The 19,260-nt window shown below is 45.7% G+C and overlaps 1 protein-coding gene across 8 annotated transcripts in view; it reads right to left on the reverse strand.

The window, feature by feature from the left end:
* LOC110500696 (neurexin-2) overlaps positions 1-19,260 on the reverse strand; it is a 1,050,333-nt gene that overhangs the window by 449,030 nt on the left and 582,043 nt on the right. For all 8 annotated transcript variants that reach the window (XM_090214789.1, XM_090214786.1, XM_090214788.1 and 5 more), the window contains 3 exons: positions 13,401-13,520; positions 12,590-12,971; positions 11,022-11,212 (listed from right to left, as the gene is read on the reverse strand). In XM_090214789.1, the coding sequence (XP_090070915.1) occupies positions 11,022-11,212; positions 12,590-12,971; positions 13,401-13,520 (693 nt within the window). The remainder of the gene's footprint in view (positions 1-11,021; positions 11,213-12,589; positions 12,972-13,400; positions 13,521-19,260) is intronic.

Raw genomic sequence — 19,260 nt, forward strand, 5'->3', positions numbered from 1 at the left:
TCCCTTCCTCCCTTCCATCTTTCCTTCCCACCCCTCTCTTCAGGTTTTATTGAGTCCTGCTCTGGGAAATATCCAAACTAATGTATTAGTCCTCTGCTGCTATGGTGATTCAACAACGATTTCCGTCGATAAACGTAATTCTTACTGAACAAGGGATAGGTAGTATTACAGTAGGAACTTACTGTATTTAGCCTTTTTTTTAAAATTCTGTCTCACTCTGTTCTGGGTAACATTGTATAAATAACATTCAAGATCCCTGGTTGTTTTTTTCATCCCTCCATCCCTCTAATAAATATAGACAGTATCATCTTCGTAGTTGTCTTTTCATTAGCATAATACATCTCGGCTATCCCCAAAGGGCTGTGAGGTTTTGTATTGTGCGTGTATTTTGTATTTGTGTTTACAGAAAGTACTTCCCAATCCACATGACCAGCATAAAATACTTCAACTTCCTCTTCGAGTTGAAACACAGACCCAGACATCACATTAAATGGAATAGCATCAAGACCCCACAGAGAAAACAACAATAATTGTTGGGGGGGGGGGGGGTGTTAGTGTATTCGGTTTTTATGAACCACATGGGTGTTAGTAATGGGTGTTAGTAATGGGTGTTAGTAGTGGGTGTTAGTAATGGGTGTTAATAATGGGTGTTAGCAGTGGGTGTTAATAATGGGTGTTAGTAATGGGTGTTAGTAATGGGTGTTAGTAATGGCTGTTAGTAATGGGTGTTCATAATGGGTGTTAGTAATGGGTGTTAGTAATGGGTGTTGGTAATGGGTGTTAGTAATGGACGTTAGTAATGGGCGTTAATAATGGGTGTTAGTAATGGGTGTTAGTAGTGGGTGTTAGTAATGGACGTTAGTAATGGGCGTTAATAATGGGTGTTAGTAATGGGTGTTAGTAATGGGTGTTAGTAATGGGTGTTAGCAATGGGTGTTGGTAATGGGTGTTAGTAGTGGGTGGTAGTAATGGGTGTTGGTAATGGGTGTTGGTAATGGGTGTTAGTAGTGGGTGTTAGTAGTGGGTGTTAGTAATGGGTGTTGGTAATGGGTGTTAGTAGTGGGAGTTGGCAATGGGTGGTAGTAGTGGGTGTTAGTAATGGGTGTTAGTAATGGGTGTTAGTAATGGGTGTTAATAATGGGTGTTAGTAGTGGGCATTAGTTATGGGTGTTAGTAGTGGGTGTTAGTAGTGGGTGTTAATAATGGGTGCTAGTAATGGGTGTTAGTAATGGGTGTTAATGTTCCATTCTACTTCACCTACTGGAGCCGTTATTGAAGTGCAACGCAATTGCGCGGACTAATACAACGAGAGATAATCAAATCTGATCAGCTAGAGAAGGGGATGAGAGAGCGCTGTCTCCTGCTCACCTCTCTAGATGTACTCGACCTAAAGACAACATGCCAATTTGTTTGTCTGATTTGAGGCTAATCCACTCTGGTAGCGATACAAGTCAGACACATCTAAATAGCTTTGAACAATATTAGAGGGAGTAGCTGGAACAGAAGGGAGAAACCAAACTGAAATGTCAGGATATAAAGCTAAGCCACAAAGTCTGACACATTTTAATATCTGGCACTAGGGATGTGTTTACGAGCAGAAAACATTTCCTGCCTTTTGATTTCCATTCAGGGCTAATTAGCCTGGTGTTAATCACAGAGGAGGGCTGGATAGGGAGAGGGATCATACTGGAGCACAGTGAAGGCGTGGCAGTTCTCAGTCAGACCACAACAAAGCTACTTAGCAGGGCACTGTACTTATGGTGTAAATGTATGACAATCTGTCTAATGATTCAGTACTGTCTCATACCATATAGACCTGGGCTGCCCAACCCTGGTCCTGAAGAGATACCGTCCTGCAGGTGTTCACTCCAACCCTGGTCCTGGAGAGATACCGTCCTGTAGGTGTTCACACCAACCCTGGTCCTGGAGAGATACCGTCCTGCAGGTGTTCACTCCAACCCTGATCCTGGAGAGATACTGTCCTGCAGGTGTTCACTCCAACCCTGGTCCTGGAGAGATACCGTCCTGCAGGTGTTCACTCCAACCCTGGTCCTGGAGAGATACCGTCCTGCAGGTGTTCATTCCAACCCTGGTCCTGGAGAGATACTGTCCTGCAGGTGTTCACTCCAACCCTGGTCCTGGAGAGATACCGTCCTGCAGGTGTTCACTCCAACCCTGGTCCTGGAGAGATACCGTCCTGTAGGTGTTCACCCCAACCTTGGTCCTGGAGAGATACCATCCTGCAGGTGTTCACTTCAACCCTGGTCCTGGAGAGATACCGTCCTGCAGGTGTTCACTCCAACCCTGGTCCTGGAGAGATACCATCCTGCAGGTGTTCACTTCAACCCTGGTCCTGGAGAGATACCGTCCTGCAGGTGTTCACTCCAACGACTGATCCGTGTAAAGGAAAGAATGAATGGGGCCATGTGTCGTGAGATTTTGAGTGAAAACCTCCTTCTATCAGCAAGAGCATTGAAGATGAAACGTGGCTGGGTCTTTCAGCATGACAATGATCCCAAACACACCGCCCGGGCAATGAAGGAGTGGCTTCGTAAGAAGCATTTCAAGGTCCAGAAATCTTGCTTGTTTGTAGGTGACCAAATACTTATTTTCCACCATAATTTGCAAATAAATTCATTAAAAATCCTACAATGTGATTTTCTGGACTTTTTTTCTCATTTTGTCTGTCATAGTTTAAGTGTACCTATGATGAAAAAGTTTGTGGATAGAAGTACCTAACCCTCATGTAATTGACACTATCCTCAAAGCTAGCAATGGTAATCGAGATAACCCACGGAAACTAGCCTTGAAAGGCTAACGCTATTGATGTGAGGCAGGAAATAATTTGACATCGTACTCTCCAGGCTTTCATACACAATGACAGGTCTTGTTTCATCGTACTTGTGTTTCTTCAACATCTGTTCCTTGGTGACTGTATTATCAGCACTGGCGCCGCACATAACAAACTAAACAGGATCCACTTCCTCTATCCTGTGGGACCTCGTGTTGTTTGCCCATCACACTTAAACTGACAATCTGGATGCTTGAAGATTCCACCACTCCTAGAGAATCACTTTAGAACAGGGAAAAAGAAAAGAAAACTGACAACCCATTTTCTCTGGTCAATTACACACACCAGCGAGGCCTTGAAACTTCTCTGTTAGGAGTGCTGTCAGGAATGCTGAGAACAACAATAGACACAGTGAGATGGGTCCAGGGAAACGTTTGATACAAACAGCTATGTAGGTATGACTGCTGTGGACTACTGGGGATACACTAGGTATGTGTGTGTGATTAAGGATAGATGGGTGTATGTATGTGAGAGAGTATTAGTGCATTTGTCCATGTGTGTGTGTGTGTGTGTGTGTGTGTGTGTGTGTGTGTGTGTGTGTGTGTGTGTGTGTGTGTGTGTGTGTGTGTGTGAGATTAGGGATAGATGGGTGAATGTATGTGAGAGAGTATTAGAGCATTTGTCCATGTCTATGTGTGTGTGTATATATGTGTGTATGTATGTGTGTGTGTGTGTGTGTGTGTGTGTGTGTGTGTGTGTGTGTGTGTGTGTGTGTGTGTGTGTGTGTGTGTGTGTGCATGCGTGTGCATGTGTGTGTGTGTGTGCTTATGTGTGTGTGTGTGTGTGCGTGTGCTTATGTGTATGTGTGTGTGTGTGTGTGTGTGTGTGTGTGTGTGGTGTGTGTGTGTGTGTGTGTGTGTGTGTGTGTGTGTGTGTGTGTGTGTGTGTGTGTGTGCTCTCAATGTGTATGTCTCTAGGTGTATTGGATAGAGATGGGAGTTGCCGACGTCTCAGTTGGGGAATTGGCCGAGGACTTCAGAGCACCGTCTGAATATAGAATTAGACTAGGGGATTGTGGATAGAGACATCACTCCCCAGTAAAGGTCCTCAGAATCAAGACATACAACTATTGCTCTTCCCACTAGCGCTGCAGGCTATATCCCCTCAGCAGATAAATAAAGTACAACTAAAACAACACACAAAGCCTGTGAATGTTATTCATAAGAAAATCGGACTTCTCCCAAATGAAAATGGATGGCCCTCCCTTCAGCAAAATATATTTGACTTAAACCCTCCTTGAACACTTGAAAAAAAAGGTGACCTTCCCCTACACCCAAAATAAGAATTAAAACAAAGTGGATAACAGAGAACATGTCGACCATTTACCATCACTTCTTGGACAGACCAGAGCCTTAGATATGTCTTTTTAAAAACGGTTTTTCGTCCTGTAAGCATTACATGGCAACGCAGAAATGTTTATAGCGTACAGGGCTGCTGGCCAGAAAGTTGTGGGTTCGCACACCACTGTGGAAAAGAGTAGGGGTGGAAAGATCTCCTTCAGTAAAAGCGTTGCATGAATCTAGAATCCTATTTACAGGTCAGAGAAAAAAATGACTTTTATAAACATTTCATGCAATTCTATTTTAGACATTAGAAAAAATGTTTTAATATCATACAAATTACCAGAATTACAGGCTAATAATGGACAGAGAGATAGGTCTGTGTTCATCTTATCATATTTCTCCAATGCCAAATCAATGTGTCTTGTTTACAGTGAAACTGTCCCTGTTTGCAAATCATTTAATCTGAGAATTCATTAGAAATCTGAGCATGATTCTTTCAAAAGTTAGGCAGACCTTTCCACCCAAGACAGAGTAGGCCTACCTTTCCACCCCAGACAGAGTAGGCCTACCTTTCCACCCCAGACAGAATAAGCCTACCTTTCCACCCCAGACAGAGTAGGCCTACCTTTCCAACCCTGACAGAGTAAGCCTACCTTTCCACCCCAGACAGAGTAGGCTACCTTTCCACCCCAGACAGAGTAGGCCTACCTTTCCACCCCAGACAGAGTAGGCCTACCTTTCCACCCCAGACAGAGTAAGCCTACCTTTCCACCCCAGACAGAGTAGGCCTACCTTTCCACCCCAGACAGAGTAGGCCTACCTTTCCACCCCAGACAGAGTAAGCCTACCTTTCCACCCCAGACAGAGTAGGCCTACCTTTCCACCCCAGACAGAGTAGGCCTACCTTTCCACCCCAGACAGTGTAGGCCTACCTTTCCACCCCAGACAGAGTAAGCCTACCTTTCCACCCCAGACAGAGTAGGCCTACCTTTCCACCCCAGACAGAGTAAGCCTACCTTTCCACCCCAGACAGAGTAGGCCTACCTTTCCACCCCAGACAGAGTAAGCCTACCTTTCCACCCCAGACAGAGTAGGCCTACCATTCCACCCCAGACAGAGTAGGCCTACCTTTCTACCCCAGACAGAGTAAGCCGTCTGGGTTTAAACATCTTCTATTGTACAGAAAGTGAATAGCTTAATCAATAGATAGTGACATAATTAGATTACTTCCTAAGCAAAGTCATTTTTTTGCCTACTTGGCTATAGAAGGTTGTAGCGCAGCCTCTGAATGTCAAAGAAACGAAACAATGATATCCCCATATGCATCGGAGTCACATCTTTCCTGGATATTTTACAGCTTGTGTCTAGCATAAAGGTTCGAGGACCAAAGTGCTGTTATAGAGCACTTTATATAATCAGACCTCTTTCATTTTCTTCAAAATCTTAGCCTAACAAGCGGTTGTGCTTTTTGCAATTGTCTTTAAAAGGTAGGTCTATGGCATAACCTCTCAGACCCCCTCAATTCGAGTATTGGTTTTAACCTTCACTGACATGGAGGTAAGCTATTTAAAGAATGCATGGTGGGTTGAGGAAATGACCGATAAATCTATGGATATAGCAGCCTAATTTTGCCTGTCAAACAGGTAGGCCTACCTCATTTCTTAAATAGGAAGAAATAGGCTCCAACCCAAGGTCCTCTTGTTGTTAGTATAGTCTAAATAAAATGATGACTGTTGAAATTAATTATGCCTACTCGAATGTGCCTACTTTCAGCACCATGAGCTGTCCATTTCCGATTCATTGTGCCTTGGCCGCTGCTTCAAGTTTCAGCCCCACAATGTAAGTTACTTGAATCTGGCTTATTGTGAGGTCGATAACCCTGATAGATAGGCCTACATCATGGCAAGAAACATATTGTTTTTAATCAAATCTATTATAGAAAGCAAGCTATCAAAGTTGACCTCCAGTCCTCCTTCTCAAACTGAACAGAACAGAACATAGACCATAGGCTAGTCTGTGCACAAGATAGGGAATTTTTTGGACTAGGCTTAATAAATAAAAACATTTGGAAGAAGCCTTTGACTCCTCCTGAACTGCCACTGTAAGCCTACACAGCACAGCCATTGTTAGGCAGCACACAACAAAAAGTTTTTTATCAGCAAGAGCATAGCAGGCCGGGGCTCAGGGTTGTAATATCCATCACGGTGTTCAATACAGCCTAGTTTTATGTACACCGTCCCAGCGACTATCTTAGAAATATACCTTTGCTCTGTGCTTCTCTGAGCATGCACTTTGTAGCCTGTAGCCTATTTTAATTGTATTTAACCAGGCAAGTCAGTTAAGAACAAATTCGTATTTTCAATAACAGCCTAGGAACAGTGGGTTAACTGCCTGTTCAGGGTTAACTGCCTTGTCGGCTCAGGGGTTTAACTTGCAACCTTCCGGTCTAACCGCTCTAACCACATTGCTATGGATCATGTGATTGAGGCCACACTAAATAGCCTATAGGCTCACTTGATATTGCACACCCAGCAGAGTATCAGAAATTAGGGATGGCATCAGTGAATGTGGTAGTGATAGTGATGATAGTGATAGTCGTGATAGTGATAGCGATGATAGTGATGATGGTGGTAGTGATAGTGATGATGGTGGTAGCGATAGTGATAGTCGTGATAGTGATAGTGATGGTGGGGGTAGTGCTAGTGATGATAGTGATAGCGATGATAGTGATGATGGTGGTAGTGATAGTGATGATGGTGGTAGCGATAGTGATAGTCGTGATAGTGATAGTGATGATGGCGGCAGTGATAGTGATGATGGCGGCAGTGATAGTGATGATGGTGGTAGTGATAGTGATGATGGTGATAGTGATGATAGTGATGATAGTGATAGTGATGATAGTGATGATGGTGGTAGTGATAGTGATGATGGTGGTAGTGATAGTGATAGTCGTGATAGTGATGATGGGGGTAGTGCTAGTGATGATAGTGATAGTGATGATAGTGATGATGGTGGTAGTGATAGTGATGATGGTGGTAGTGATAGTGATGATGGTGGTAGTGATAGTGATAGTGGTGATAGTGATGATAGTGATAGTCGTGGTAGTGATAGTGATGATAGTGATGATGGTGGTAGTGATAGTGATGATGGTGGTAGCGATAGTGATAGTCGTGATAGTGATAGTGATGATGGGGGTAGTGATAGTGATGATAGTGATAGTGATGATAGTGATGATGGTGGTAGTGATAGTGATGATGGTGGTAGCGATAGTGATAGTTGTGATAGTGATAGTGATGATGGGGGTAGTGATAGTGATGATAGTGATAGTGATGATAGTGATGATGGTGGTAGTGATAGTGATGATGGTGGTAGTGATAGTGATAGTCGTGATAGTGATAGTGATGATGGGGGTAGTGATAGTGATGATGGGGGTAGTGATAGTGATGATAGTGATAGTCGTGATAGTGATGATGGTGGTAGTGATAGTCGTGATAGTGATAGTGATGATGGGGGTAGTGATAGTGATGATGGTGGTAGTGATAGTGATGATGGTGATAGTAACAGTGATGATAGTGAAAAGTCATGGTTTCTACAGACGTGTGGATTCAGTGTTTATAGTAACGCCTCGGAAGAACACTCACCAAGTCGGTTGGCAATAAAAAGCAGAAAATGGCCACCCCCTTCTTCTTCACAAATTGCCTGGGCCTTCTGTTTCTTTTACAGAGACAAATCGTTTCACACATTTTGAAATATGCAAATAGAAGTGTTTGCGACGTGGCGCCTGTAGCTGGAGGCCAAGAGGCTTGTTGACGACACACGCTTCATTTGTGGCAGCCGATCAATAGTCTCCTTCTCCTCCTCGACTTCATCTGCACTGATATGAAAGGACTGGAGAGGTGAAAAGCAGATTGCTTACACCTTTACTGTGTTGTCAGGTCAGTTCACTTGATTGAGACGGGACTATTTTACACTATTCATCTATTTTAGTCTGTGAGATACTCTTTCCCAGTTTGAGGCTGTGAGTAATTTCTCATCTTTTGACTCTCATCTTGTTTCCATGCTCTCCCTGGCTCCCAAGTCTGCTTCTCGCCTGACATGAACAGCTGTCACTCTATCATAGATACTGGTCATCAATCAAGAACAGCTTTTTTTTGACAAACTCCATTGAAATAAGATAGAGATGCAGTCTATCATTCCATTAGAAGATCATTGGGGCAGATATGCTACAAAGAAAGCCTGGATATGATAGAGGGAAAGAGTGTTTAATCTACAAGTCTGATAGCACACTATAGAAACTATACAGGCTCGCCATATAGCGGACATGAGTCAGTCATGGGCACGTGATGAGGTTGCACCACCTGAGCACTTCAAAAACAGTGTCTACCTGGATATGATAGAGGGAAAGAGAGTGTTTACCTAACAGTCTATGATGTTGGTTGCTCCCATGGGAGACCCAAGTTCATATCCTGCGGTTTAAACCGACGTATTGCCGTCCACTTTCCACGGGCCTCTGCTTCCTTATCAACTACATCCAGGGGTATGTGTAATCACTGTCCCCGCCATCCCTCTTAATATAAGGTCCCTGGTACTGCGCCAGTCAGCTAAAACCAACTCATGATTAACACAGCCAATTTTATGGCACCAGCAGGCCCTGCAGACAAAGGTACTGGCAGAGAGAGGACGTACCCCATCAATAAGCCTTATAAAAGCTCTGGTTGGCTCTGGTTGCCCCTCTACATCATAAGGGCCCCTCTACTTCCTAAGGGTCCCTCTACTTCCTAAGGGCCCCTCTACATCCTAAGGGCCCCTCTACATCCTAAGGGCCCCTCTACTTCCACCTCTACATCCTAAGGGCCCCTCTACTTCCTAAGGGCCCCTCTACTTCCTAAGGGCCCCTCTACATCCTAAGGGCCTCTCTACTTCCTAAGGGCCCCTCTACATCCTAAGGGCCCCTCTACTTCCTAAGGGCCACTCTACATCCTAAGGGCCCCTCTACATCCTACGGGCCCCTCTACACCTCTACATCCTAAGGGCCCCTCTACTTCCTAAGGGCCACTCTACATCCTAAGGGCCCCTCTACATCCTAAGGGCCCCTCTACACCTCTACATCCTAAGGGCCCCTCTACTTCCCCTCTACATCCTAAGGGCCCCTCTACATCCTAAGGGCCACTCTACTTCCCCCTCTACATCCTAAGGGCCCCTCTACTTCCTAAGGGCCCCTCTACTTCCTAGGGGCCCCTGTACTTCCTAAGGGCTCCTCTACATCCTAAGGGCCCCGCTACTTCCTAAGGGCCCCTCTACATCCTAAGGGCCCCTCTACTTCCCCCTCTACATCCTAAGGGCCCCTCTACTTCCTAAGGGCCCCTCTACTTCCTAAGGGCCCCTCTACATCCTAAGGGCCTCTCTACTTCCTAAGGGCCCCTCTACATCCTAAGGGCCCCTCTACTTCCTAAGGGCCACTCTACATCCTAAGGGCCCCTCTACATCCTAAGGGCCCCTCTACACCTCTACATCCTAAGGGCCCCTCTACACCTCTACATCCTAAGGGCCCCTCTACTTCCTAAGGGCCACTCTACATCCTAAGGGCCCCTCTACATCCTAAGGGCCCCTCTACACCTCTACATCCTAAGGGCCCCTCTACTTCCCCTCTACATCCTAAGGGCCCCTCTACATCCTAAGGGCCACTCTACTTCCCCCTCTACATCCTAAGGGCCCCTCTACTTCCTAGGGGCCCCTCTACTTCCTAAGGGCCCCTCTACATCCTAAGGGCCCCTCTACTTCCTAAGGGCCCCTCTACTTCCTAAGCCCACCCCTGGTGGAAGAAACAGAGGCTTCTCTCCTAAAAGCCTTTGTTGATCGTTGTGATCACGTCTCTGATAAAAGTCAAGAGTACCTGGGGTACTTTGTTTTCCAACCGTGGGACCGCCAGTAGAATTACAACTAGACACACGTCTACTGGGAGGAAGAGGAATATGTGGGGTTTGTTTTTGTCGATATTGTTGTTATTTTTCCCTTTCAATCTCTTCGGAGACGCAGGGGTTTTAGTTGATATTAGGAGGTACTGATTGGCTGGGGAAATTGTGCCGAGCGTCCGGCGATGCCGACAGCGGCTGAAGGAGAGGATCATATTTCAAGGTGAAGAGGGTTGGTTGGCGCGGCGGGCTGGCTGCCAGCCTTTTGTTAGGTTTAATTCTGCCTCCTGTCCACTGTTGTTTGGCGGGCGGATTTGTTATTGGCACTGGGATCGGGTTTCTCTACTCTGCCTAACCTGAACACCAAGCCTCCTGAGCGGTCATGCATTTGAAAGCTGAACAAACAGAATAAAAATGCATAAATAACTGTGCACACGTGTGGGCATGTGCACATTCTTAAGCATCCTCGAAGGGGGCATGAAGGTCCCCACACACATGCACAGCACAGGTAGACAATCAGCAACTTTTCAGCACCTTCTGAGTCCAAGTCTCATCGTACACACATTACAGACACAGAGACTTGTCTTCTCATTGTTGGTGTGACAGTACATGAAAGACTGTCTTACTGAGAGACAGCCACGGGTCATGTGAAAGGACCGGCTGAGTGTGTGTGAAGATCGTTCCCCAGAGAGTCATGCCAAGATTGGGATATCTTTCATAAGTCACAGCTGGTTGGCTCAGTGAGCATTCTCTGGTTGAATATTTCTTACTGTACATGCTACGGGAACACTACTTAAAACACAGTGGAATCTCTGAGTAACTCAATGAAAGCTAGAGAGAACCAGAGAGAGAGGAACCAAATATATTGGGATATGTGCCCAATATTGACAAACTTGATTAGTAGCAGAGCCAAGGAGGACCCTTCAACTACAGCAGTTGCCTATGGAAAATGGGATATGGAATAGTGTCCCTTACCTTTGAGATCCAGGTTGCGGGCTCCATTGGAGTGCTGGGTGACGGTGCGTGAGTCGATCTTGAGCGTGTGGACGTTGTTGGTGTCCCGGGAGACCACCACGTTGTGCCACTGGTTGTCATTGAGCGGCTTGTCCGAGTTGCCCTTCATCAGCGACGGTCCGTTGCCGAGGTCAAAGACGTAATGGACGTAACTATGAACACAGGTCGTAAGAGACGTTTAGTAAACGACTGTAGGAGTGTGTGTGTGTGTGTGTGTGTGTGTGTGTGTGTGTGTGTGTGTGTGTGTGTGTGTGTGTGTGTGTGTAAAACCTCATCCATCACATTCAGTCAGTGTGACCAAACCAAAATCAAAATGTCACCCACAGAACAAAGTTCTTTGAAATAAGTGTAAACCAGAGAGGCAGATCTCGCCAAGCATGCTGAAGAATTTGGTGTTTGGCTCTTTTGAAAAATGTCCCTGGGTCTTTTGAAAAAAAGTGTTGTGTTTTGAACAACTCCATGGAGATGCCATGCAGTCCTTTCAGTATAGTTACGGCTGTTCAATGGAGGAGCCCGGAGTTCAAGGTGACAGGGGGAGTCAGTCCAACCCATATTATATTTAAACAGTATCCTTTCACTCAGCCTCCAGCAGTAGATGACCCTACCTCACAATTCAGTAATATACAGCTTCTCAGAAAATATATACTTTGAAATGTAAATAAGTCATTTTTCCTCTGAGACACTCTGAAAGAAACGTTTCCCTCCTGTTTGCCCCGAGGCGGACATGGTGGCATAGCTTGTTCATGCGCAAAATGATTTGCTTTTGTGTCGTCTGGTGATGACTGGTTTGCCTGAGCAATGTTTATCGAATGTGTTTACTCCTTTTGCCTTGTCTTTGTGTGTGCTGAAAGAGACGTTTGGGCTCCTTTCTGTCGTAACAATGCCAGGCGTGGAGGAAGAGGTGAAGGGAGATACATGCAACACAACGAGGACTTTTCATACGTAAGACTGGATGAATAGGCTGGCGACAGCAGGGAATCTAACGCACCAATCAGAGCAGTGCTATTTCAGGTTTCCTTTTCTTCAAAGCCTTCATTCAGAGTTTTAACAAGTAAATTACAATTTTAAGGCCAATTAAATAGCTTTCGTTCAGTCTGTTTACATTATGGGGTATACGGATTGTGTGTACAGCTGGATGGGCGTCTGGTCTTTACAATGAAGAAAGTGGAATATTTTCTCCAACTTCTATTTCCTCCCCATAATTATAGCCTGTTCTGGCCATTCATGGAGCTATAAACCAAAGTGATTATTAATGTTCCCTGAGAAATAGAGGGAACTGCCTCCAACCAGCTCTGATTCACAGTACCGTATTACCCAAACTCCCTACTCTGTCTTAGTGGAACGGATGTAGGACTTTATCATTTTCACCTCGTCTACATCTTACAATATTTTCACGCAAATAATTGTTTTATGCTTTATTGTGTGATTAAGATGTGCCACACTTGGAATGGTATGGCCATGTGGGAAGAATGATCTAAACTTCACCACATTTCATTTTTCAGGGTAACCTCTGGACCAATCAGACTCACCCTTTGACCAGCTCCACGACGATGAAGTCGCTGCCGTCCCCCGAGTTGAAGAGCAACAGGCCGTCTGACGTGGTGGTCTTAAACTGGAAGAAGAGGTGCATGGAGGCGTAGGCCTGCAAAGTAGCCAACGCCAGGTAGCTCGCTTTCGTTCGAAACGTCACCGGATCGGCGATGATGTGGCGCATGCCGAAGCGAGCGTTGAGTTCACAGTAGGAGATGTCGCCGTTCTTGCACTGGTCCAGGTAGGGCACACCGTTGACCGTCAGGCCCTGGAGGTGACCGATGAAGTTGGAGGGCACCACGGAGATGAAGCGGCGCTCTGTCATGATGCCCGTCTCAATGTTGTGGAACTCCAGACGGGTGTGGCCGCCTGTCATTTGGCCTGGAGGGTGAAAGAGGACATGGGAATATGTTGGGATTATGAGTTCCTCCTCATTGTCATAACCATGTGGCCTGATCAGGACAAGCTTTAGGCTCAGGTAATATATGTATACGGATGGAATATGTGGGTTACATGCTTTGATGACGTTATCGCTTCCTAGTAATGAACAGTAATGAGCTTGGCCAAGCGGCTTATTACAAATACCCCCGTCCTAAACATGGTCAGCCCCAGAGGACTTCTCTGGGCGGTTTGTGACCACCACAAACCGGTTCAAACGGACAACTTAAGGAATAACTTCACAGGGTCATTTTTAGCCCCATGCCTAATCATATCCCCTCTCTCTTGCATTCCTCTCACCTCTCACCCCCTTCATCCCTCCATTCTACCCAACAGGGGGGTAGTGGCAGACAGTGGAGAGTGGACACTGACCTTCTACCGTCACATTGTCCACAGAGAGTTGGAGGTTCTTTCCTCTGCGTACCACTTTCACCGTGTGCCACTCGTTGTCGTTGAGCTTTTGGCCGGCGAAGACCGTCTCGGGGCCTTTACCTGGAGGGAGAGAGCTAGAGTCACCTACCCATCAGAAAGGGTGTGGCACACTGTAGCAGCCACTCTCAGCGACTCAAGTCCTCAGAGGAGATACTGTACACGGCTTACGGAGATAACCTGCACAAACACACACAGTTTTCACACAAATAAAAAATGTGCTACAGTACAGTCACTCACACACACACACACACACACACACACACACACACACACACACACACACACACACACACACACACACACACACACACACACACACACACACACACACACACACACACAGAAATACATGTACAGAGTAGTATTGTACTAGAAGGCATGTATGTCATGTCTTCCATGTCTGTCATGTCTGTCATGTATGTCATGTCTTCCATGTCTGTCATGTTTGTCATGTCTTCCATGTCTGTCATGTCTGTCATGTATGTCATGTCTTCCATGTCTGTCATGTCTGTCATGTATGTCATGTCTTCCATGTCTGTCATGTCTGTCATGTTTGTCATGTCTTCCATGTCTGTCATGTTTGTCATGTCTTCCAAGTCTGTCATGTTTGTCATGTCTTCCATATCTGTCATGTCTGTCATGTCTGTCATGTCTGTCACGTCTGTCATGTATGCCATGTCTTCCATATCTGTCATGTCTGTCATGTCTGTCATGTCTGTCACGTCTGTCATGTCTGTCATGTCTGTCATGTTTGTCATGTCTTCCATGTCTGTCATGTCTGTCATGTTTGTCATGTCTTCCATGTCTGTCATGTCTGTCATGTTTGTCATGTCTGTCATGTTTGTCATGTATGTCATGTCTGTCATGTTTGTCATGTCTTCCATGTCTGTCATGTCTGTCATGTTTGTCATGTCTGTCATGTTTGTCATGTCTGTCATGTATGTCATGTCTGTCATGTCTGTCATGTATGTCATGTATGTCATGTATGTCATGTCTGTCATGTCTGTCATGTATGTCATGTATGTCATGTCTGTCATGTATGTCATGTCTGTCATGTATGTCATGTTTGTCATGTATGTCATGTCTGTCATGTCTGTCATGTATGTCATGTCTTCCATGTCTGTCATGTCTGTCATGTCTGTCATGTTTGTCAAGTCTGTCATGTTTGTCATGTCTGTCATGTATGTCATGTATGTCATGTCTTCCATGTCTGTCATGTCTTCCATATCTGTCATGTCTGTCATGTCTTCCATATCTGTCATGTCTGTCATGTCTGTCATGTTTGTCATGTCTGTCATGTCTGTCATGTATGTCATGTCTTCCATGTCTGTCATGTTTGTCATGTTTGTCATGTCTGTCATGTATGTCATGTCTTCCATGTCTGTCATGTCTGTCATGTCTTCCATATCTGTCATGTATGTCATGTTTGTCATGTCTTCCATGTCTGTCATGTCTTCCATATCTGTCATGTCTGTCATGTCTTCCATATCTGTCATGTCTGTCATGTCTGTCATGTTTGTCATGTCTGTCATGTCTGTCATGTATGTCATGTCTTCCATGTCTGTCATGTTTGTCATGTTTGTCATGTCTGTCATGTATGTCATGTCTGCCATGTCTGTCATGTCTGTCATGTATGTCATGTCTTCCATGTCTGACATGTCTGTCACGTAAAAACCTCTAACCCAGGAAGAAAGACTCATAAACAGACAACCCAGAATCATACAGGAACAGCAGGATACCATAAAAGACAAAGCTGGAGGGAAGCTAGGTGTTGCAGTTATTGAACAAGCCTATCATGGTAAAGTGAGGATATGGTCGTGGACAGCAGAGATGAGAGGTAGAACTATTTATAGCTATGGCCTGTAGGACTAGTGGAGCTGTGTAATTGCCATATGAGTCTTTGCCAGACTGAGTAGAGTAAGTGTAGATCAGACTGAGGATGAGGTGGCTCAGCTGCATTGAATCCCCATCTCCCCTCATCTCACTTCCCCTCTAGTATAATACTACTCACTCCTCCTCTCCTCTCCTCTCCTCTCCTCTCCTCTCCTCTCCTCTCCTCTCCTCTCCTCTCCTCTCCTCTCCTCTCCTCTCCTCTCCTCTCCTCTCCTCTCCTCTCCTCTCCTCTCACTCCCCCTCCCCTCTCACTCCTCCTCTCCTCTTACTCCCCCTCTCATCTCACTCCTCCTCTCACTGCCCCTCTCCTTTCCTCTTCCTGTCCTCTCCTGTCCTCTCCTCTCCTCTCCTCTTACTCTCCTCTCTTCTCTTCTCCTCTCCTCTTACTCCCCCTCTCATCTCACTACTCCTCTCACTGCCCCTCTCCTCTCCTCTTATTCTCCTCTCCTCTCCTCTCCTCTCCTCTCCTCTCCTCTCCTCTCCTCTCCTCTCCTCTCCTCTCCTCTCCTCTCCTCTCCTCTCCTCTCCTCTCGCCACCGTCTCGCCTCCACTGCCACAGGAGATGTCAGTTTGACGCACCAACATATGGCGGTGGGAGAAATGATTATTAAAGACGTATTTACTGTATGTAGTGGCTTCTTTCCTCTCTCTCTCACCAATTGGGCCCAGCACTATTTATAGTTTTTCCAATGACACGGACCAATTATATCAAGTGTAACAGGGAATGAGTGAGCGAGTGACAGAGTAAAATAGTGATGGTTATTGATGAAGTCAGCAGAACTGAATCAGCCTGTCCTTGAGGTGTATAATGCTTATTATGTTTTGAATGAGCGATGTCATGACGACGGCTAATTGTGCTAGCGCTAACAGTTGCAGCGAAGGGCTCTATGTTTACACATTCAAGGCAGGATAATTCCTTTTCCTAAAAGGGCAATGCATTAAAAACTAACCAACGGGAAGAGGAAATTAAATAATTAGACTACGCAATACAGTAGCACAGCCTAAGAGGCTGAAACAAAAGGTTAACCCTGACTACGGTCAACTCGCAGTATTTCATGATGGCAATCACCGAGGCAAAGAGAACAGTGATTAGTAGGGAAAATAATGGGTATGTAAACAAAGTCATAATGAGGGATTCTTCCACTCCACTGCCTGGTGGAACCAACCCAAATGGTACAGTGCCCCGAGGAAGCCAGTCACTTCCATTGAAGACCTACTACAGGCTACTACTGTACGATATCCTGACTACCACTGTGCAACAACTGGTTAAAGGGCACATTTGGTATGGTTGGAAAACAACAAATCAAGCAGTGGCCATCCAACACTGTTAAGGCCTGATGTTTTGTTTATGCAAGAAGAAAATCCAATATTACAAATCTGTCTGTTTATTTTTGCGACTGGCGATGCGTGGTGGCTGCAGGTGCCTGGTGGATAATGGAGTGTGGCTTGGTGGAATGAGATTGTCCCCCCCAGTTGTGTGTGAAATGATTTAGTTTTGAGGGAAAAAAGGGTTTTATCAATTGATAGCCCATATGCGCAAACACACACGACACGCGCATACACGCACGCACGCACACACACACACACACACACACAAACAGGATAACCGTTTTCCCATTAACTGTTGTTACCTTTCTCCCTGGCTTTTTGTCTGAAGCCACGGAATTGGATAGAGAGACGTTTAATCACACAATTTGAAAAGTAAATATGTGGCAAAGTCCCCTACTGCAGAGAGAGAGAACAGGAGAACGAGTTTAAGATAAACTGCTTGAGAGAGAGCATATGAACAAGAGAACGGGAGAGAGAGAGAGAGAGAGAGAGAGAGAGAGAGAGAGAGAGAGAGAACGAATGGACAATAGATTTTGATGTACCACAGGAACACTTTTGGAGCCTGCAGAGCATAATTCATGGAAAATTGTTCCTCTGGGATATGTTCCATGTGCTATTTATCTGCCCCAGCCACAAGAGTCCAGAAGGGGCACATGAGGCCTGAAGAGAGCATGGGGGCTAACTCTAAGAGCACAAGAGGCCAGAAGAGAGCATGGGGGCTAACTCTAAGGGGCACAAGAGGCCTGAAGAGAGCATGGGGGCTAACTCTAAGAGCACAAGAGGCCTAAAGAGAGCATGGGGGCTAACTCTAAGGGGCACATGAGGCCTGAAGAGAGCATGGGGGCTAACTCTAAGGAGTACAAGAGGCCAGAAGAGAGCATGAGGGCTAACGCTAAGGAGCACAGAGGACACATCAGGCCAAAACAGCAGGCCATAACAATGAAGGTCTCTTCGTGCCTGCTACCCTGAGAGAACACCAGAAAGAGGTTTGGGGGCAGATAACAATGCAATGGGTCATATTAGCTTGAAACTAATACACAGTAACCCTACTGTAGCTAGCTAGTAGCTAATGGGTTATCCAATGCCCCATTACCTTGGCGCTAATGCACTGTAAAAGCATGCAGCACTACTGCAGCTAGCTAGCAGCTAATGGGTACTTCAATCCCCATAATGCTATGGCTCTACCACATGCTACTTACCCAACTGACAGGCTGATTGGGCTAAAGTAGCTAGCTAGCTAATAGCTAATGGGCACTTCAATCCACATATTGCTGTTGCACTACTACCTGTACGCCTAACTGGCAGGCTGCTTAATGCTGACGTTTGACCATCTTCTAATGCCCAGATAATGAAGACAGCAAACAGGCTAGGGGAGAGGGCTTAGGGCTAAATGAGGATGTAAACCTCATTGCTGCCGTGTCAGCCAGCCTCACTCATCTCCGTAGAAACAAGGCAAATCATTAATAAGAACAGCGGTATTAAAATGGAATTCATTTTAAGAGAGAATCCACTTTCTCTTTTTGTCGCTCTCCCTTTGTCACCGAGATCAATGGGAGAACGACCTCTGATCATCTAAACAGAGGAGGTCATTCTCTCACTTGTTCTCTCGTTCATTCTCTGTTATCTCACATGAATTCTCTATCTATCTCACACTCCATCACTCCCTCCCCCATATTGTCTGTCCTCAAGGTGGACGGTATAAAGTTTGGTGTTTTGCTCGGTATTGGAAGCTCCTGTTTGTCTGGTTTAATGTGGATGTCATTTACTGTGTAGAGGACCCGTCAGCAGGATGGATGAGATGTGTTACATTCATTAGCTTTTTCCCAGTTAACAATAGTCGATGAATCAATTATCACAGTATTTCTATGTAAATACCATTGATTAATGCACACTAATCGATGAATGCACCCATTTAATCAGCGGCTATTTATTGCAGTGCAGTGCATCATTCCCACAAGTTAATTCAGGGTTAAGAGACTGGCAAGGAGAAGTAAAGCTCTCCATTTTGGCTTGACCACTAGGGTACGGAGAGATGGGTGTACTTTGACCAACTCAACTGGACCCAGAGCCACAGTTTCTCCCCAACACATAGAACCATTTATCAGCCACAACACCTTTGAAACAGTGGAACTGAGAGTCTCTACACAGATGAGAAACTAGGCTGTTGCGTGGCACGGCCGCTGCGAATCACGCACAAGCGGCACCATAGCATCGTTAACCGAGAGGAATCCTGACATGGCTGAGAGTCTAAATGGGCCGCAGCAAAGCATTGTGGGCCGCCTCGGGGAGCAACAGCCTGTCTCCAAGAGAAAGAGAGTTCAGGACCTATCAGCACTGCAAGAAGACAGGGTCACACCCTCGGGGGCTGCGGTGCGATAGTGTCACTATTACTAGACGCCACAAGCACGTCATGACTCCTTGGGGTGAGAGTCATATGTGTTCCATGGGGTCGCTGAAGCATGTGTAAATCATGGAGCCGAAGGTCATAGGGCACTGCAGGGGATGTAAGTCTGTGTCACTGCGTCAAGGGTTTGGGATTATGTTTAACCATTGAGACGCTGTCTACTGCTTTGCATGG

This window comes from Oncorhynchus mykiss, chromosome 21 (assembly GCF_057628025.1).
Source record: "Oncorhynchus mykiss isolate SJ-2025 chromosome 21, ASM5762802v1, whole genome shotgun sequence".
NCBI lineage: Eukaryota > Metazoa > Chordata > Actinopteri > Salmoniformes > Salmonidae > Oncorhynchus > Oncorhynchus mykiss.